We start from the raw sequence: 21,668 nt of genomic DNA on the forward strand, positions 1-21,668 counted from the left end.
CATACCAGCCTGCAAATGTGAGCAGTAATTGACCTCTAGCACTCATGCTCACACAAGAGCTTGGCGAAGTGCCCAGATGCCCATACCGATGACATGGATTGATGTAACTATCAACGTAAACACAATTTACGAGTTACTTATTCTGCACTTCAACCACAGAGAACAGACTTTCAGGCCTTCCTGTGTACTTTCTGCCCTTTGACAGAGCTATACTCCCAAGACGGATAAGCAGGTAGGCCTTATGAGGGGAGGATGATGCCACCTAGACCAAAAATGGATGGACACAGAACAGCAGTGTAACCAGTGAGAAGAGCTGCAGGAACTCCTCCAGCACCACAAGTTCCTGCCTCCTGTGGCAGGAAAAGGGAGAGCAGATACTCAGAGCACCCAGTTCACCAAACAGCTATTCCATGGGAGCATCACCAGTCTCTTCCCTTGTAAGCCAAAGGAAAACAAAACCCCAAACCGCAGCTCAAAGCAGCACACCTTTAAGTGTATAATTCTCCTCCTGACTCAGCTTCTCTTAAACGCCACAAGACTCTGCATTGTGGATCATGAATGATTACACAGGATACCTACAAACTAGCCAAAACTGACCTGGGACAGCAGCGCAAGCAGAAGATGGGCAGGAGACCCAGCAAAATAGTCTGTTCTGCCTATGCAGGTCTCTATGCACTTCAGAGTGTTTGGAGGCATGGCTGCATGCACTTTTCACTCATTGTCTCCTTTGAAATGGGAGGTGCAGGTGCAGTTGTAGTCAGTCCTGGAAGGGATACTGCATAATGAAGAGTAAAGGCTGGGCACCAACACCATGTCAAAATTAGACAAATTGGGCTAGAAATGTGCAGCTCTGTCCTCTGCAGTGTTTAGGACCACCTATTCTGCATGTGCAATAACCATACAAAGCAGTTGCATGTGCAGGGGATTTAATTAAAAGTTATGTAGGTGTGGAGAGATTTTAAAATTAACTTCTGTGGAAAGATTAATTGGTATTAACTCTATGAGAAACATGCAAATAAGTTCTAGTGACCACATTTTCCATTGAGATTTTCAGTTTAAGTAATTAAGGCAGACATTGTTTGCCTACAATCAGATTGAATCTACAGTCTGTGTAGCCCTAATTTAGGGAGATCACTTTCTGTAGCTTGAGTCATGCAAAACCTAGGATGTATTCCATAAATTATCTAATGCTACTGTGAATGAAGCAGTTGTGCTGCTTCCAGCATCAGCAGAGGGAACATCCATTTAACATTACACTACAGGATGCAAATTTAAAACAAGCAGCTGCCTCTCACAGTTACTCCTGCCAACCAAGTAAGGCTATTCAGCAACTTGCCTGCGGCAATCAAGATCAGTTTCTCTCCCCATCCTCCCCACCATCAAGCCTTTTAACTGGCCCCTCTGACAATCAGTTCTTTTTCTTTTTTTCAAATGTTAAAGTTCAACACTTAGTAGTGCTGCCAGGCAGCATGGCAAACAGGCAACCTCCTTAAAGGACTGGGAATTAATTTCAGCAAGTGATATTGGGAATGTAGGCTGCTAGTCCGGTTGTTGAATTGCCTGAACAGATATGTCAGTTTTGCTTTTGTTTTTAAGCAAGTGCTCATGATCCTCTGATGAAAGGCACTGTAGAAGTTTCTAAAAATACCATGTTGCCAAACAGCCTTTCCCCCTTCCCTTCCAGGCAATCTCTTCAGACTGCTGTTTGTCATCAGCCTGCAAAATCACACAAATCAATCAGCCCAGTCCTACTTAAACGATTCATAAATCCAATTACATCCACCTCTTTATACAGTAAGCTGGGCCCTAACAGATTCAACCTTCAGGATTAGAGGATGTGTAGGTAGCTGACCTCTGACTCTCAAACTGCTCAGGAGCTACATAGGATTCAGACATGCAGCTCTACACTGGGGTTAAGTCACATGTGTGGCACAGTAATCTCAATCTCTGTTTTGGGGGGACTGGAGAACAGAAGCCATGAACACTATCTTGGCACTTGTTACCATGTGTAGAAGTTAATCTAATGGAGGGCCACACAGGTGGTGGAGGCTGAAGCACTGGCTCTGCAAGAGGAGGCTGTGGCAGCTGGGCTTGTTCAGCCTGAAGGAAGGATGGCTTTGGGACACCTAACAGCAGCCCACTGGTGCTGACAGGAGGATATTGAGGAGATACAGCCAGGTTCTCAACAGTGGTGCGTGGTAGGAGGATAGGAGAGGATGGGAAATAGTTCAAACAAGAGAGGTTCAGATGGGTATAAAGAGAAAATTTTTTCCCCATGAGGGCAGCCAAGCCCTGGATGCAGGGCACAGAGAGGCTGTACCGTCTCCATCCTTGGAGGTTTTCAAACACCAACTGGGTAAAGCCCCAAGCAACCTGTTCTAATCTCACAGCTGACCCTGTTTTGGGCAAAAAGTTGGACTAGAAACCTCCTGAGGTCCCCTTCCACCTGAATTAGCCTATCATTCCTGGGTTACTGCATGACTCAAGTGCCAGCTTAAAGCAGAGTGACAAGTTCATTATCCTGCCCCTTGTCTCCACTTCCAAAGTACAGCTTGTTATTATGGAGCATAAAGGTTTTGGCATGCAGCTTGCACAGTCCGGTACATTGGCCGTCTCTGGTCTAGTGTAAGGATGCAGAGCTGTACACACTTTCCAGTTTTCAAAGCAGCAATTCTAAGGCTTCTATTTTAGAAAGCACAGATGTCCCTAGAAGAAACACAAAGCCCAACATAAACAGGATCCCACACTTCATACATACTTTTTCTGGGATAATCAACAGTGCAAAATCCTCTGTGGCTCACCTGGCCACCTATTTTGGTGTTCTCATGGTAAGGATTTTTTAAATTTTTTTTTTTAAGACCTAGACATACAGATTTTGCTAGACACTTCAACAAAATTTAAAACATGTAGGTAATGATTTAGAACAAGAAGCAGTGCTGTTCTAAGCCAATTATAAACGCAATTTCATGTTTACAAAAAGTTACTGTGACAAACACTGTTATATGCTGAACAACTAGGAACAGCACTAGAGATATTAACAATATGAAATATGGTAATATAGTATATTTTTCTCAACAGTTTTGAAATATTAGTCATCAGTTCTACTGGATCTCACACATCACAGGTTTATTCTGCTAAAAAACAGCAGAAGACTGCTTGTTTGTTGCTACATCTTTGCAAAGAATATGTGAATTAGAAAATACAGATGTATAGCGTGTTTCAAAGGATAGATAAAAACAGCACGAGAATATGCAGAGGTGTTTGATAATAGTCAATAAAAAATGATAGTGGGGAGAATGAAGAAACACAGTTTATTTATTCTAAACATATTTTCATCTGTGCAATGTTTTAAACTGTACTGCAGTGTCTTGAAAATTACATTGGCAAGTAAGGCAAGCAAATGAAATAGTGTGACCTATTGCTAGAGAGTGAAACAGGGACTTAACAGTGACTCTACCTGAACAACTCCCCCCCCCCCCCCCCCCCCGGACTATGCAAATTGAAGCAACTTTCTTTGGTGTAAGCACTCTGACCTCTATTAATTTAAGAGGCTACAAAAGCTAGTACTGCTATTCTAAAGAATGAAAGAACAAAGTAGCTTAAACAGGTCCAAACCACACAAGCGCATACTGTTTTCCTCCTCAAACACCATACAACAGTGCATATCAACACTTAAAAGGAAATCCCCTCCCTACCCCCAACTTGTTCATTTTAAACAGAAGGCACCACATAGAGCACATTCTATTTGAACATTCATTTTGCTTACATCTCATTTCCTTCCTCTCTTCTTCATGCTTCTTGACTACTCCTTGCAAGGCTGTGAAACAATCCTCTGCTTTTAGCATTTTATCTGCCTTCCCTCACTAGAAGTCAAGCCCTACATCAAAAGCTTTACCATGGTAATCAACTATTATAGCTCAAATTAATTAAGACAACACAGCAAAGAAAACAAAGATGCCATTCTCATGGAGATCATTATACTTATTAAGAACAAGCAAAAGAATATGCAGAATGCACAAGACATAACATACACAAAACTTTGTTAATTTTTTTCTGATGCAGAGGTTAATTTAAAAAACAAAGCTCCAGACGGCAGTTCTTCTGCCAAGTTAGTCCTTTAGAGCACTAAAACTATGCTTCAAAGCTCTGCCTCTCCCCATTCTATTTATACTGGCAAACCTCCTGCTGACAAGCTCATTAAGAAACAAAGCAGTTCTACAGCCCTATTCAGCAACAGCAAGGTCCCAGCTAGGGTACCACACTCACTTTTGGGTGCTGTTTTTCAGGAAGGACCAAAAATGAGCTGGTGAGAGCCCAAGGGAGAACAGTGAGAACAATCTTCAGGGAGAAAGCAGATCGACACAGCCACCCCGCTCATTCACTTGCCAGTTCCACAGGCTAGGAGCCCACAGGCAAGGTGGCTGGATGCAGCTTCTGAGGCAACTTTCTCTAGCAGATATGTGGTTCCAGAGTTTCTTCTGCTAAAAGTTGGGCTTACAAGTATCCACTTTCCCTGGTGCAAGCTTTGCATACCACACCATATCCTTGAAAGTTTTTTATTTTGAGGAAAATGCTAGAGTCTGCTGGAGACCTCAACTGGGACATTCCTGTCTAGCTATGCTTCACCGATATCCTCATATCATATTTTCCCCCACACAGTGCCCTAAGCAAACAGGGCTTGCTTGTTTGTTATTTTATACAATATCAACCTTTACTTTTTTTTTTCCCTTTTCTATCATGTCTTTAAAGTCTTATTAACCAGCACCCTCGCCCCTCACTCCCAGAACATTAAACTAACAGACGAGTAGCTTTGGTTAAGTATATCACAAATTAGAAAGACAGGACAACTGATATCCACATTTCCAAGTAAGTTACTAAAGCAGCAATAGCTATTCATCTCTCAAGAATGAAAGATAAGTCAATTACAATTTTGCGACACACCAGCATAAAAACCTTTTGCTCTCTTAAAACTGTAATCTGTTAATGACTTACAAAAACACGCCAAGCATGTTTGAGAAACACATAAAACTAAGGACGCATTTTATATTCTTTCTGGAAGCACTTGAGAAAAGGTTTCAAAAGCAAGGTTAAGATGCCAAAAGGATTATATTTACCTTAATGATGTACTATAAGAAAATATGCAGCAAAACAACTCTCCCTGTGTGAGGCTATTCTGTTTCCCAGGACTCTACTGAGTCACTAAGCAATTCCCATTAATGCTACCCTCTGTGCTTAAAAATTTATTTATCCCCAAATCTATGCTAAATATTTATATTTGCTGAAGACATCACCATAGATTATATCCATTCTTCAGCAGTGTTTAGCTAGGAGATGGACTAGTACAGGCCTGTGCATTATTATTTGCATAACTTTAGCAGACTATTCAGCTCTTTGCAGAAGCCTCACCTCTTCTGGAGGCCTGCTGTACATCACCAAGCTTTCAGCAAATGTGCACGTGCTCATTCTAAGCTGCTCTGCAAATTCAAAAGAACTGGTTCCGATTTCAACTTATTACTCTATTAATGTACCATTTCTTAAAACTTTTAAAAAACATAGCTAAAAGAATGAATATTATAGCTAGCACATGACAAGAATCCACCGTTTTAAACTACTGGTCAGTTCTAACTGATGCAACTTGACAGGTACCTTGTGAGGAATGATGATTTTTGAGTGTCTCTGTCTACTTGCTGTGAGATGCTTTGGGCTTGATGTACAGCTGTGCTCCCAGTCCCACTCGCAAGGAGATGGCAGTGCAGTAGTTTGCTCCCTGAAAAACAAAGTTTCATTTAAGTCATGTACATCACAGAACAGTGACTGTGAAGCTTGCGACACTGAAGTCCTAGAGATAAAGACGACATAAAATATATTTCCCTGGTTAGGTTGGCATGCTTTAGCTTCCCTAGCAATCAAGTGGAAACAGTGCTTGAATAAAGGAGATACTTGGTAATATTTACACTTGCAGCAACACTGCAAACTTCAGTTCAAGCACTGTCCCTCATCAGGCATCCACACAAGCCTGAACACAAAGCGACAATGCATTTTTGCAAATTAAATAGGGTATAGACAGGAAGCATGCTTATATTCCCTTTGTTGCACTGGTCCTCCCCACAAGGTATTTGGGCTTTTTGTTTTAATTTAGTCTTAGTCTGATAGATTAGCTTGCACAAGATTGTACAAAGTTAAGCTAGTGAGAGCATTGTACCTTGAGCATAACCTCAGTAAGAACAATCAGATACACGTGCTCCAGTGATTTCAGTTGGTAACTTAACAACTCCAGTTGCCAAATGATAGCAAAGAAACAATTCCCAATGTCATTTTCTACTACTTCCCCTGCTCAACAGGCCTCAACCACCCCTCTTCTGCACAAGCAGTATGTTAGCTTCCATTCAGCATCCCTGTTAGAAGGCTCCTCCTCTCCCCCACCCCTTGATTATCCTGTGTAGGAAAATAGAAAATGAATGGTTTAACTAAGATGAAAGAGGAGCTTTTGACAGAAATAGAAACAGAAGCCAGTGGTTAGGGTTTGTTGGTTGGGTGTTGTTTTTAAAAGAAAACCAACACACATCTTGATCATCTTAATTCCTCTTAAAGAACATGCCTCTGAAGTGTTCCATCTTCAAAGAAGGATATAGCCAGACTTCCCTAGAAGAGTATCTTATCCATACTTGTAACAGATTTGGGTTTGGTTTGTTGGTGGGGTTTTTTTGTTGGTTTTTTTTTTCCTCTCCAACATATATGGCATTTTTTTTATTCTGGTTAGTACTTCGTTAGCCATTGCTAGATAGCAGGAGAGCCATAAGAAAGAGATACTGAAAGAATTCTGCAGAATTCCCCCAATTATCTACAAGCCTACCCCACATTTTATTGATGTGTCTTGTATGTGGCACCCACTTTTTCCTGACCACAATCATTATGATGTCCCAGGTTCAAAAAAGCAAACTTAAAACTTCTAAGATATTTAAAAAATGCATTTGGTCTCATATTATCTTCTTAAAAACTTCAAAAATGCAAGCACCTGCCAGACATCACATTATCAAACTAGAACGTCCTTTTCCCTCTCTGCCTATTCTTCCAGCAAAATAGCATCTTTCTAAAAGTAATAAATTTCTGTTTTAAATCAAGGCATGATTTTGGAAGTAACAGAACAAAAGGATGCTTAGTATGAGTTTCTGTGATCACCAAAGAGCAGCAAGAGCTATGCTGTGTTTTATGAACGAGTAACAGCTTTATTGTTCCAGGCTGTGCACAGAATACTATTCTGGAAGCTGCAGGAAAGTTACACAAGTGAGCTAAACCCAAACTACCACTGCTGTCATAATTTTGCCTCTGTGTGAATATGCCAAAAGTTATAAAAATCAATCTATCACTGAAAACACATCACTATTCTGAGCAAAAATGGAGGTAGAAAAAACATACTTTATAATACCTTTGATATGGAAATGTAAATGAAAGCCTTAGCAAAATAAAGTATTTGCCTTTCCCGATTTCTTTTGTACCTTAGTCTAGGTTCTTAATCATGATTTTCACAACCTTCAAGTGATGGCACTGGAACTGGCATCACACCCTAATGCTATTTTTTATTTTAGGAGATGGTTAAGAGAAATAAAGGAAGTATTTGAGATAAGCATGCATCTGAATTTGTGCAGTGAGGAGATGACAAGTGAGGACTTCTATATTCTGTATCAGGTTTTGGAAACTGTCTCATGTTTATTTGGTTGTTGTTCTCCCCCCCCCTCCTTTTTAAAACACCTTTTTTATATGGGTGTTACAGGGTACCTCTAGAAGTTGAGTGATAAGCTGACGTTAACGAAGTGAGTCACTAATTTGCTTATTCCAGTTGTACAGAATAAGCAGTCTGCAGCTACAAAAAGAACAGCGCTTTTTTCTTCAACACAGTTTACTTTGCCATGATTGCTGGATACCAACCTTCAGTTCCCTGAAAGTTTTAATGAAAACATAAAAGGGATCCCTATTACAGTCCAATGACAACAGCTTTTCTGCTTTTGTGAAACTGTTGGAATGGCAAATCCAAACATAATCCAAATACATCTTAACCAGTTTGGAATTCCAAGTGTGTACAACAATCACAATAACTAAACCTCTCCCTGAAAGGAGGGAGATGCCTGATTAAGAATGCTGGAAATAAAAACAAGTATTAACAGGCTAGTGTCTTTTGCACTTTGGTACTGACCAACACTAAGCAGAGCAGATGAAAGCCCAGCAGTCCCAGTTACAGACCAAAAAATAATGGATACTACAGTTCACAAGTTTCATTTTTAGATAGCTTTTTTCATGCTGTGACTCTGGCCAAACAAACCTACTTGAAAAAAAGAGGAATTCTGCAAGAATGTACAGTTCCTTTCGAAGGCAGCTCCTCAAACTATCAAGAGCAATCACTTACTGTTTTACCAATGTGTAAAGAGTGGCTGCAAAATTCAGAGAGATTGGCATGTAGATAACTTACATGAAACAATCAAAGGAAGTCACAGTCTAGGACACTCCACTGTCCTGTGTCCAAATACATTGTACTAAGAACCCCTTCTAATGGGCAGATTTTTAACAAAAAGCCCTACAAGCACTCATTAACACAATACCAGAAACTTAGGACCAACTTGAAGAATACTTGTGTTGATAAGAGGCTGGAAACTGTTGGCATCAGCATATTTTCTAGAGTAGTTTTTGTGGTTCTGGTGATACAACTGAAAAAAAAAAAATCATACGGTGCACTGTATTTTAATTGCTTTTACTGTTGCCACCCCCATTAGAGGAAGTGCTCTTGTGGAAAAGTTACAGGATAAATCCGAGTTCAGTTATGGCCAAACAGTCACAGTTTTACTCCAAGGTTTTCTTTGAAGTCTTGCTTACACAAAGCTATTCCAAACCAGTAGAAACATATTAATTGCTCTTGAACAAAAGCCTCTCACATTTTGCACTCCTCTGCAACTTCTGAAACAAGGTGACGGCATTCTAATGTATAACAAAAATACAAAAGACTAGAAGGGCTGTGAAGACACCCATGCATCGACGCTACTCATACAGGGGCAGGTGGGAGACAAGAGCAATCTCCTTTAACATACACCGTCAGTTTCTGAGGAAAACAGTTACAAACAGAAAGAATTTTCCAAAGCCTAATACTCAAGTTGTGTGGTACAAGAAAGCACGCTGGATTGTTTTTAACAAAACCAGAATGTCCAGTATTTCATATTTTGAACATGAATAGCCTTAATTGACTTCTCTTTTAAAAACTGAAACTTTCCTTTAGGGAAATGGTATTCCTAAATATGACGAACTACTGCTTTCTAGCAGAGAAGGAAAAGTGTGTACAGAGAAAAGTGTTTTTCTTTTCCACTTTTAGAAGCTGCTAGTTCTCTCATGGATAAAATTTAATATGTGTATTTTTAAATGGGGGGAGAGGGAATGCACACATACACACATCAGGTTAGTAGTAAGCAATAAACACAAAACACTGTCTCATTTTCACTCTGATGAGTATACACCTGTTTATCCTTTCTCTTCATCAGCAAACTGCTGATTTAGAAATAACACCTTCTCCTACTTATTCTACCAGCCAAGGACAAGAAGTACACATAAGTCTCTAATGAAAGCACAAAGTTTAACCACAACCGCAGAAGATACACCAATTGAAGGTACAAAAAAAAGATTACCTGTTTTATGAATGACTCTCCTCTTTCCTGGTAACAAGTTTTAAAATTGCATGATTCAAGGTGAGCACACATTTTCCCATAGTTACTCACTGGTTGCTTTTTAACACTTACCCAGGATGTTGCCACAGATTTGCATGTCTACCCTCAGGAAGCAGCTCCCTCTTGTTAAGGGGAGTAATACCTATTGCTGCTTCTAAGATAGTTATATATTTCTTGTACCGCATCCTGCCTCTCTCAAGAGTTCCACCACGCTAAGTTATCATCCAAATGCAGATGCTGCAACTGAAGTCATGCCTCTTCGCTTATCTGAACTGCTGCTTTTTAAAACATGCTGCAAGTGAGAAGCATAAAAATAATGTTTTTTCCCCTCTCCCAGGCTTGGAGAGTTAGCAGGAGAGAGAAACCAAAGAAAAACACCTACCAGATTCCCCTGAAACGTCATTGTTACATAATTTGATCTTTGAATAAGACACTAATGAAAATGATTGAAGAGACAATCACGGTTCTAAGCCTTGCCGGATAATGCACACTCTCCAATTGACTAATCCTTTGCTAAATCTCTGCTGTCTATAATCTTTCAAGTACTAATGGAGCACTAGGTAACTCCTCTGTCAAATCCATCCAGGGAATAATAGAGATCTGCACAGAAAACTTGAGACTGTTTTAGAAACTGTGATAGACAAAAATAGCTTTTGCTTCAACTTTTCTCCTCAGCACCAGAAAGCTCTGTACACTGGAAGTGTTACAAGGGATTTATCTGATCTGTTCAGAAAAGGCATGGAGAAACATTTCCTTACGTGGCTTGTACAGAATTAAGAAAACTACAGACTCCCATTATGATACTCACTAGTCATTCAAATGTGCCTCACACAATGCCAGAAGCCACTTTCCGTGTCAAATTGTTCTAGCCATGAGGTAAGTAACTGTACGTGCCAAAGACCGCAGGTACTAACTACAAAGGTGGAGACAGATGCACATGCTGAAATAACAGTGATATTTTTGAAACGTTGCAGTACTGTCAAATTGCAGTATTAAAAGATATACTTAATAGCAAAAAGACTAACAAAGGAAATGTTGTTGTAATGCTACTTAGATACTAAGATAGTAAGATATGAATGTTTTATATATAATTACATATATAAATATTACGTATTTATGCAGTAATATAGATAAAAATGTAAAAAGAACAGATGGGAAAGGAAGACTTAAGACTTCAGCCACAACTCCCTCTGTAAACTGCACATTTTAGTTAATCCCAAGTATTATTAGGCATGTCTATATTTCTGTTGGGGTGACTTTGTATTGCATGCTACTTATTTAGAAACTGCTAAGATGAAAACCACTAGTCTTCATTACTGGTGCTGTAAAATATTCAGCTCTTAACAAGATTTGTATAACCATTGCCAGGTCCCATATTACTTACAATCCTGTGTTACCTGGTTTTGGCGTTTAATATCCAGTCACATTTGTTTGTTAACACATGCACACACTAAACTATCTCAAGTTATTACTAAATAGTAATCCATGGGACTGATCTTAGAAGAGCAAAATAAAATCAAGCATCTTTTAGATTCAGGGAGTACCACTGCAAACAACTGTCAGAAGAAAAAAATTAGTTTTCACCTACCTAGTTGCATGCTGATATGTAAGGAATATGCAGTCTGAAAATTTCTGATGTGTTAAGAAAATTAATTAATACATTAAAACCACAGAAATTAAATTAAGCAAAGAATTACTATTCCAGGTCCAAAAAACCACTTAACTACAACTTCAACCATCTGTATACAAAGTACTAAGAAGCTTAGGAAAGCGAAGTACTACTAGATGTCTGCAAGCACAGCTAACATCATTAAGCCTGCATGCATCCTGACTTCTGATAGCATTGGCAGCTCTATTGCAAAGGCAGTACTGACTAGGAAAAGACAAGAAGTGGGCAGGTTTTTTTGAGTATTCCACTTTTTTTAAGAACCTCCTGACTGTAGTAGTCCATGACAATATTCAATTTTACTTAAATGCAGAAACATTTTGATAAAATCCAATTTTCCCTCAAAGTCAGTTTTGTTAGCAACATCAGTATTACCACAGTTTCTCCTGTGAAGTTTTGGTACTTCCTTCTGTCCCCCTTAACACTTTTTTAACCCTAAATTTTCTCCTTATAGATCTAAGAAACAGTTCTTACAAAAACTTCCCCAAAGTACTTTTCAAAGCCAGAGTCCTATGCAAAGTCTAAAAAGTGTTTAGTACAGCTCTGATCCATCTTTTGTCTGGGCAAAGACAGTTAATTCTGACTAGAATAGGCGTCCCACGACCAGCCTTGTATGCAGAGAAGCCACGCTCACACAATAAGCACAAGTAACTCCCAAGTACTGCTTCTGGCTAAATGGTTCATGAAATCTCCAAGTATCTGAAGGGAGTAAGACTGACTCACAGTTTATCAGCTTCCTTCAACTTGATTTGAAAACAGAAACTCAAAGCTGCTAGTACATCCATTGTTAGTGAAGGATGGCTTTTGCAGAGCAAACAAAAGGTCTAAAACATACCTTTATCCATTGTTTCCTGTTGGGGAGTTATCATCCACTCCCCTTCTTCTGGCTTTGTATTTTTTCAGGAAGAACGAACACCAAGTTTTACTGGAAAGAACACAGCGCAATTTTCCTAACTGGGAACACACAAGTGAACAAACATAATCTAAGAATTAAGCTGTTAAGAAAAATACTTGTATCAACTTCAGGAACTCATGTCTCTCAGTCAAATCCAAAAAGATAACAGTAAGAAACCTCCTCACAGTTCAGCTAAAAATATTTCTTTTCTTATTCACTATATTTTCATTCTCTGCTAACCTTCTTCCTATGGGTGTCTCACATTAATTATTAATCAGTTTACTAAACAAAGAAAATCCAGTCACACGTATTTCTATCAAACCGATACAGTGCATTGTAGCAACATATCCAAAGGCTTGGAGCATTTGTCATAGCCTTACCAAGCTACACTGGCTATAGGGAAAGAGGACTCCATGAAAACTGTTAGCTTTCTTTATCTGTTCCAAAGTTCCCTATTCTCTTCTGTGCTTCCTTAGCTGAAACAAGAAAAAAACCCCACCAACAATTCAGTCTTGGGGCAGCGATTTCAATCTGGCTGAAATTCTTCAGATGACTTTTGCAAAAGCAGTTCTGAAGTTTGCTTATTTTCATTCACACTGTAAAAACTGTAGACTTGATTGCAATGGATGGTTTGGAAAGTAAGACGTATTTCTGGGAATGGAAGAAGAATGACAGAAGCTCTTTTCTGCATTAAAGAAACATTTATGAGACCAAAGCCAAAGCTTCCTTTTGCTCTAATCTTTGACAGATGAAAACAGTCATACTCCCTTAATTAGATGCAGAGCATACTTCATATAAACTGATGACACAAGCATGATCACATCTTCTGTCGCTTCAGACCCAACTACAAAGGAGACAACCATTGCCCAACATAGCCACAAATTACTTTCATCTTTGAAAAGAGACAAAATCCTTTTCTTTCTTGCCTCTTAACAAAAATCTCTGTAAGAACTACAGACCAAAGAATTCTCTTACTTCTGAAGAAAGCAAAGAAACAAAGGTCTTTTCCTACATGCTTTTTCTCCGGTGAAAAGGAAACTATGTAACTTCCAGAACACACATGTGTTTTGTTTCAGCCATATAGCTAAGAAATAGCTTGAAAAACGATCAATGCATATGTAAAGCTTGATCTGTTGAAACAATCTTGAGGCAAAGGGGCATGAAGGATCAGATTGGGGGTGGGAATGGTTTCATGGAAAGAGAAGAGGAGGACCTGGAAACTTCTTTCACATGGCTTCATGGATTCATGGATTGCAGTTGCTTCTGGCCCCTCCTTAGAGACAGTCCTTTGCCTGAACAGTCCATATGTTCCTGGAGATTCCCAGAATCAGCTTATACAAAGTTGTGCTAAGGAGGCTAGAGACACCAGCAGTCAAATCTGCTGGCTATTAAGCAGAGCTAGATGATGAAGCAGATGTTAGAATAGAGAGAGCGAGCTGGACTACAGACAGCCTTGCTTGTTAACAGTGACGTGCAGGAGAGATTTACGGTTTTTCTCTAATGTCTCCCCCCCCCCCCCCCCCCAAAGCCCCAACCAAAACCCCAAACAAACTAACGAGGCAAAGCAAATAAAAAATAGCTTGAGCAAATATGTGAAACCTTGGTTTAGATGAAGCCAAACGTTGAGTTCAAGCTCAATTTATCAATACAATGCAGGCTGATGTTAAAGAATTAGTTTGGTACAACAGAGTAATGACAACAAAAGACTTTTGGGAGAGGTATTATTGAGCCAATCTAAGTGAAAATCCAAAGTGGTCCAAAATATCTGAACTCATGCCTAGCTTAGTGAAAACATACCCACACTTAACTAGACATCCTAAATGTTACATTTCACATGTATATAGACCACACCAGAGATAATCTGCATACCATAAAAAGAAATTTCTTAAAAGCAGTTCTGGATTGCTAGTGCAAAACAGAAGCAAAGACAGCACCATGGAAAGGGAGCAGGCATTGGGAAAAATCAGAACAAAAGGGGATTTATATTTTTCCTTGCACACTTCTTACTGGCACTCCTTTTGCATCACACAGTATTTTTGTCTGTCATTTTCACGTTATACATGTGAAAATACAGCACTAATGAGTTTCACTTTCTTCCTAGATTAGGAACCATGGCTATCTGAGGTTCCAACACTCAGATACATAATGACAATGCTGACCTAAATTTGGGAAGACTTGGGTAGCTTGTGTTTCCTAAAAAAAAAAAAAAAAAAAAAATCCTGCAGCTGATGAATACACACCAGGCTTGATGCCATGCAAGATACCAGAGCTCCCACAGCTCACTCCGTCATTACTAGGCTTGGATCATAAACATCCTAAACATGTTCACAGCTGCAAGGGTCATCTAATGCTGGACAGAAAGGAGTTGCCACAGTCTGCATTCTCATCTGAAACAGAAATCTACAATATTCCCTAGCAACATGCACTTTGAAAAAGCAATCATCTGATTTAAAAGAAAACAAAAACCAACAGTAACAAACCAACTAAAACCCAACCCAAACATTAATAGTGTAAGTTGTGAAATGACCTAGAGTGGTCTTCACTGCTGCATGAAGCTGTTTAATGCCCATAGTGCAGTCAGTACCCATGTTAATTATGTAATATTTAAGTAAAAAATAACCTCAGCCCTCTACTGTTAAATGCAAGCTTTGTTTGCTTAAAAAAAAAAATTCGGGGAAAAAAAATTACTTTCTGAAGTAGGTCTAGGATAACTCTAGTACTGGTAAAAGGCCATTAAAGGGCAACAGAAGGCTCCAAAGACTCTGGGGACAAGAAGTAAGCATGCTTTACAAGGGAGAAAATGTAAGGATCTAAACACAGTACTGCTCTTTCTGAGGAGGAGGAGAAGTTCAGGTAACTGAGAATAGCACCCTGTGGTTGAACAGCTCTATTTTGACAAAAGCATCTGGGAGAGAAATCTGTGTAAAAACTAAACCCAAGTCCTTCTCTGGGGATTCCCAAATAACTTAGACTACTTGGTCACAGGACTGAACCCAAACCTTTAACTGTGAAAGACGACACGCACTGGTGTGCATATGTCAGCATGGCCATGCAAAACCAGTCATACCCACTTCGGTGCTGCAACCTTTGCAGGCAATTCACCATCTGCAAACATTCTTTACTACGGCAAGATCCACGTATTAGAAGACAGGCCTAAAAATTATATCCTATATCCTTATTGCCGTAAGTATTTGTTTTACAAATAGATTGTCTCATTTTTGAGTGGTCTTCTAAAGTCCACAAAAATTCACTGCAATTTGGGATTAAGATTCACAGGCCTTATGCAGCTGATGTCAAGGAACAGTTGTCAGATTTAATAAGTTCATTTTTTCCCAGCAATGAGTATTGTCATATCTGTTTGAAAATAAACCAGACTTGAAAATCTCTAACGTCAACAAACTGTAGCTGTTACACCACATCAGTGCTTTCTTTCCCCTATTACTAGAATGACTGGTTCCAGGATTACTGCAATAGGATGAAACTGATGCAGCCAAGGCATGACAAAAGTTACACTGTCCTTGAGACTGTAAATACTGTTACTTCAGCAATTAAAAGAGAAGAGTTGTAACAGGAGACTTCCTTTACTCTACAAGGAAGTTCTGGAGACAGACAACATAGGTAAATGTTAAAACACACACACAAATGCTATTATCTAAATTTGCTCCAAGTTAAATGCAGCTTTGAGGTAGTCCTGGAATATCAGGCCATTCCCCTGCTGAGGATTACTATGATCGAGGAACTTTCTGATACTTTTAAGCATCTAGGTTTTATAAAGGTACAACACATCCCATTTTGTGAACCATGTCAGTGCCTGAACATTATTTTAATCACTAAGAAAGATTTCCTGGTTGTCCTTAGAAGACACTGAACCAGGAAAGGGGGGGATTAAGCAATCAAAAAAGTATCAGACACTTAATTACTTTGATGCTTCATTCTGAAGAGCTCTGTTGAGATTATAGTTCATGCGAAGTATTGGGATCATCCTAACCCCGCTACATAATTCCCAATACTCATCTTCAGTCTCACAAAACCCCAGTGTAGTGGCACTGAGCACAGCAGCAGTTACTGATATTGTCATACAGGGGAATGCAGAATGCAATTAAAGTTAGACGCAGCTTCTCCGATCCATTGTGACTTCCCTTTGCAAAGGGAAGAGGAGTCACTACTGCTATCTGAATGCAATGTTTAGGGCTTAAGAACATGTTTGCATATAACAGACTGGAAGCAGCTGTAACAGTAAACTTGCCTAAAAGTCACATACATGCAGAAAGCTTCCCCAGAAGCCTGATGAAAGCCCTCATAGGCACCAAGTATAAATCTTACTGACCATGTCTAAATGGCACACACACGCTTACCACATGCAAAGCTTTTCAAAGTCTCTTCAAGCAGCCCGATGATCTATCAATGAATATCAGTTTACACAAGCAAACTTCCCATGCTTTCCAGTACCTGATCCTTGCCATGCAGATCTCAAGGATGCTGACAAGGGTCATTGCTTGCACGACCTTACAGATGGATACTTAGACTATGAATACTTCAGAAACAAAAGAAGTGATTTCATCAGTCATAGCACATGTTTTTCTTTTTTCTCTCAACCACAGCTGAATCACAGTCCTAAACCTTTAAAATAAAAATCTGCTGAGCAAAAGAAAAGGTAAGTCATTTTAATTTGTTTCAAACCATCCCACCTTGATAATTACATCCAGAGATTAAAACAAAGCAGACCTTTGGTGGCCTCTGCTGGAGCACAGCTGTGGGGCTGAGAGCTTTCAGATACCATCCTAGCTGTTGGATTCAACACCAGTTTATAAATCAAGACTAGGGAACAGATTATTCAGAGATTCTGGCTATTTTAAGTGAGTAACTATTAGAAAGTAACATTGGAGGTGTGAAAGTTTTCAGGTAACCATTCTGAAACAATCTGAACAACACTCTGACACAAGTTATGTTCAGACAGCACGTACTTTTTCATCCTGGGAAAATATGCAGGGGAAAACAGGCTTCAAGTAGGGGGAAAGCAAGGGCAGAGTTGTCTAATAAAGCAAGTGCATGCCACTACTACATCAACCTTGACACTCCACGATGCAAATCTAATGTACCTGGACTCCAGCAGGCCAAACAAGGCCGATGCCAAGGCACTTTAACAGGGCAATCAAGCATTCGGTTCCTGGAACTGCCTGTTCCTTTGTTTTACAGTTCCTTGTTAACTTGAAACTTCCCCTGACCCAGTTAGCCAAAGCCCAAGGCACGGCTGGAATCCACTCGCGATGTGCCAACATAAAGATTTCAGGAATTCTGTGTGTAACAAAGGCAGCCCCAGCCCCCGCCGTTGGGGGTGTGCGCCCGGGGGGGGGGGGGGGAGATGAGGGGGAGACGGACACACGACAGCGCCCCTCCTAAGGGGAAAAAACCCGGGTAAACAAAAACCCTGATTCATCGGTGACATCTCTCCCACTTCCCACGTAGTATCGCACTCTCCCGGAAAGTACTTAGCACGGAAAAAGTCAACCGAGAGCCGCTTAATCCCGTTAGGGAAAAGCTGCTCCCCGCCCCGAGCCCGGCTGCTCCCGCGCCCCAGGTGCGAGGCGACGGGAGCGGGGCCGGGCCGGGGGGGGGGGGGGGGGGGGCGGGGGGTGTCCCCCGCGGCGGGAGCGCAGAGCACAGCCCCCGCCTCGGCTCCCGCGGACAAAGAAGGCAAAGTGCGCCCGAGGAATTGGGGGGGGGCGGGGAGAAAAAGCCAAAGCACACAAAGGAGGGAGAGGGAGAAGTCGCGCAGCTCTTCCCCGCAGCGCCGACCCCGGAGCGGGCAGTGGCGGTGCCGGACAGGGGGGGACGAGGGGCGGCGGAGCGCCGCACCTGCCCGAGGTGAGGAGCAGAGGGGACCGGCGGGGCGGCGCGGAGCCGGGGGCAGCCCAGCCCAGCCGAGCCCCGCGGGGATACTCGCCTGCTCGCGGAGGTGGCGGCGGCGTCCGGCAGCGGAGGTCCCGGCAGGCGGCCCGGCGCTGGGACTGCGCGCCCTGCCCCGTCCTCAGCCCTGCCCCGCCGCCCCGGAGCGGGCTGCGACGACGACGACGACGGCGGCGGCGGCGGCGGCGGCGAGCCCGAGTTGCGGCCGCTCCCGCCGACTACGGGCGATTTCCTGCGGGTCGCGGGCAGGGGCGGCGCGGCCGCGCTGGGGCGGGCTCCCGCCGCAGGTGCCGGCCTCGCCCCCAGGTGGGGAGATGGCGGAGAGGAGGGCAGGGGAGGGGCGGCGGCGGCCGGACGGGGAGGGGGACGGGCGGGCGGGCGGCGTTCCCCCTCCGCAGGCGCGGCTCCACCTGCGGCCGCCGCCACCACCCCCCGCAGTTGGGGGTGGCTTCGCCCGGCTGCCCGCGCTCACACACAGTCACACTCGCTCGGCCGCTCTCTCTCACACACGCGGCGGCGGGCGGGGGAACAGGAAATACCGGTTGCAGCCCGGTCCTCCGCGCCGCTGAGTCACCGCGGCGGGGCCGCCCCGGCCGCCTCGCCCCCCGGCTGTTCTCAGCCCGTCCCTTCTCCTGGGAGCGGGGGCCCGACGCTGCCCCCTCCCGGCCCTCCCTTCGCCGCCCGGCACCGCCCGGAGCGTCGCCGCGGCGGGAAGGGGGGCGGAAAGACGACCTGCCGGGGGCCGGCCGCTGGCGGGCCGGGGCCGGGGCCGGGCCGGCGCAGCCCTTGCCCCGCTGCTGCTCCCGGGGTGCACTGTCACCCAGCCCGGCACCTGTGTGTTGTCCGTGTACATCATCGTTTTCTTAGGAACTTGGGATCATTGCCCATCTAAACTTTTCTCTGGAAGACCTCTGAAACAGCTTCTAAAACCACGGTGCAGTCTGCTGCACGTCTGCTTCTGCATCTGTCTCCCCCCCCTCCCCCCTTGCCTTTTATCACAGAAGAACGACGGCCAACTTCCTTCTGCTTTACTGATGTGCCCTGGCAGCTCTGAGGAGCTGGGTGTTCACATCATCGGTCGTGGCTGAAACGCCCAGGATTAGCAGAAGGCAGAGCAGCTCCATTTCCAGGCCAGAACACACAGCGTCATACCAATACTGACGCCGAAACCTTAACTTAGCAAAAGGGAACTGCGCTTAAGACTAGCATTCCACAGGTATCGGCTCTGCATCATCACTCATGTCCTGCAGCTGAAATAAGAAAGGCAAGGCCAAACAGCCCTGACGGGATTCTTTGTATTTCTTCTGCATTGTAAAGCACTAAACGTCACCGTCAAGAATTCCTTATCTGCTCTCCTGGCCGGTTAAACCCCGTGCAAGCCCCTCTAAAATGAAACAGTACACTTCACTCAGTATCAGGCCTGTGAAACAAAATCTACTTACGAGTTTTCTTTGTTGTTAGGTGCAGGTGAGAAAGGCAGATGATTTTTCAACAGGTGCTACATTTTCTAGATTGCCACAGCATTCCTAATTCAGACTGGTTTCTTCCTTGTTAGGTGCAGATGATGTTTGTGCAGTATGCCTCATACAGAAATTAAGATAAAGAAGGCAAACTGTTCTTCATGGACTTTGGAAGGAGGCACTGAAAGAGCCTCTTTTATTGACAGCAAATATGAAACTGCATTCAGACAACATATTGAAAAAGCCTGCTTGTAGCTATAGTTAATAATTAACATGCATGTGCATACAGTAGTCTTCAAGTGACCATTGCAGTCTAAAAGCCCCAAAGAGCAAAACCGAGGGAAAAAAAAGAAAGAGGACTAATTCAGTAACTGACATTTTCTGTCAGGTATAGACAGGCTCAGCGATCAGCATGTAATACAATATTGCATGCAGGCACAATCAAGGCATGAGGAGTGGAAATTTAGTCTTACTTCCAGGTATGTGTCAAATCATTTGGTTTACACTGTGCTAGGAGTCTGTTTCCTTAATGAATGTTTAAAAACTTCATCTGTTAGTTCTCTAAATGTTTTCCTTTTTCTGAGGCTACTTTTGTAATAGTGGTCTTACGGTGCTTGGTCAGTAGTTCTCAAATGCTGTGAAAAGGAGTAATACTATTGACATATTTAATGTATACCTCATTTTTTTTTAGTAGAACAGTAGAGAACACTGATGGCTAGCAGAAGAGCCTACATCTGGGAACTAACACTGCTTACAAAATTACTCATTGTAATACTGATCACTTAGCATAATTACCATGACACAAACAATTTTTAAAACAATTCAGCAAACTGGAGAGGGCAGCAACATTATACGCCTTGTTTGAAACATCTATTGTTTCCCATCTAAACTTGTCTGTCTTTCCGTAACCTGAACTCCCCCCCCCCCAAAAGTTTGTAATTAATAACTGTTTAAAAAACTTTATTTGTTCCTCTGTCTGTTTATTCTACCCCCAGCGAAACAGCCTCTGCTGGCTATCTCCTTTGGTAGGGACCATGAATCTTGTCTTTGTTCTATGACTGCCAACAGTACAATTTACGTAAGAGACAATCTGGGATAGAGAGGGACATAACTCTCAACAACTTTTCCTGATCTTTAAATGGGAGTTTAAAAAAAAATCTCAATAGCAAAATGGTCTGGAACATGTTTGATTGGCTACAATTGTAAATAGCGGTGTGCAATTTAAAATACCATCCCCTAAGGGGCCACAACATGATGCAGCTTGCCCTTAGTCTTTCCTTGCCCTGCCAATGACATCAGCCGTTGGGCAAAGTTAATCTCTTCCTGATAGCCTTCACTTCTGCCCCTCCCATGCTTCCTTTTCTATTTTGAATGCTCTTCCAGGTATTTTGGCAAGCCTCCGCCTTCCTTCCCAGGTCTCCCACACATTCCAGAGCTGGTTAGCAAAATCACGGAGTTCAACCATTAACCAGAAACTAGAAGTAACCACACACAAACTTCCCTGCGAATTCCCCTTCATTTGGCTACCACCTCTTCAGGACAGGTCTTTATCCCATTTATTGAAGCTGCTTAAAGTCTTTAGGAATTTTAAGGAAACAAGATGGGATAATTTCATCACATGGAACAGTCTTGCAGGGAAGAGGTAATGTTTCCTAAAAATTATCACAAGTGGAAAGGAAAATGAACCAACAAACACCAGACAAGCATTTAGGCACGTTAACTCCTGTCAAGCAAATGTAGTATTTTGTGACCAATACAGACAGCGAGCAGTTGCTGTAAGCTTCACTACATGAATCAATGGAGACTTCCGAAGAACTCACTGGCACACAGGAAACAATGAACTTCAGCAAGGTTGGACATGCTAGGACATTCAGACTGTAGGCCAGAAGCAGAAAAAAACAATCATGAAAAAGAATGATTAGCTTTTGGTGAAACTCTGATATACGTAAAAAACCCCCAATGCACCCACTTTCTCTGCTGAGTCTGAGCATTCAGTACAGCTACAAATCCCAATACTTTTCTTTCAAAAGTACTCT

General features: G+C 42.3%; 1 protein-coding gene across 3 annotated transcripts in view; it reads right to left on the reverse strand.

Moving 5' to 3' along the window:
• The window catches only part of TJP2 (tight junction protein 2), a 69,211-nt gene extending 50,724 nt beyond the window's left edge, over window positions 1-18,487 (reverse strand). Inside the window, exons 1-2 of one of the 3 annotated variants that reach the window (XM_069776973.1) lie at window positions 18,210-18,487; window positions 5,647-5,767 (exon numbers count right to left, since the gene is read on the reverse strand). Coding sequence is in view for 1 of the 3 variants with exons in the window: in XM_069776968.1 (XP_069633069.1) it covers window positions 5,647-5,767; window positions 9,777-9,889 (234 nt within the window). In the remaining 2 variants the exon portion in view is untranslated. Of the gene's footprint in view, window positions 1-5,646; window positions 5,768-9,776; window positions 10,024-18,205 lie in introns of those variants that run through there. The other 2 variants (XM_069776974.1, XM_069776968.1) reach the window with 2 other exon arrangements.
• Window positions 18,488-21,668: the final 3,181 nt, after the last annotated feature.

This window comes from Haliaeetus albicilla, chromosome Z (genome assembly GCF_947461875.1).
Source record: "Haliaeetus albicilla chromosome Z, bHalAlb1.1, whole genome shotgun sequence".
In the NCBI taxonomy this organism is placed as follows: domain Eukaryota; kingdom Metazoa; phylum Chordata; class Aves; order Accipitriformes; family Accipitridae; genus Haliaeetus; species Haliaeetus albicilla.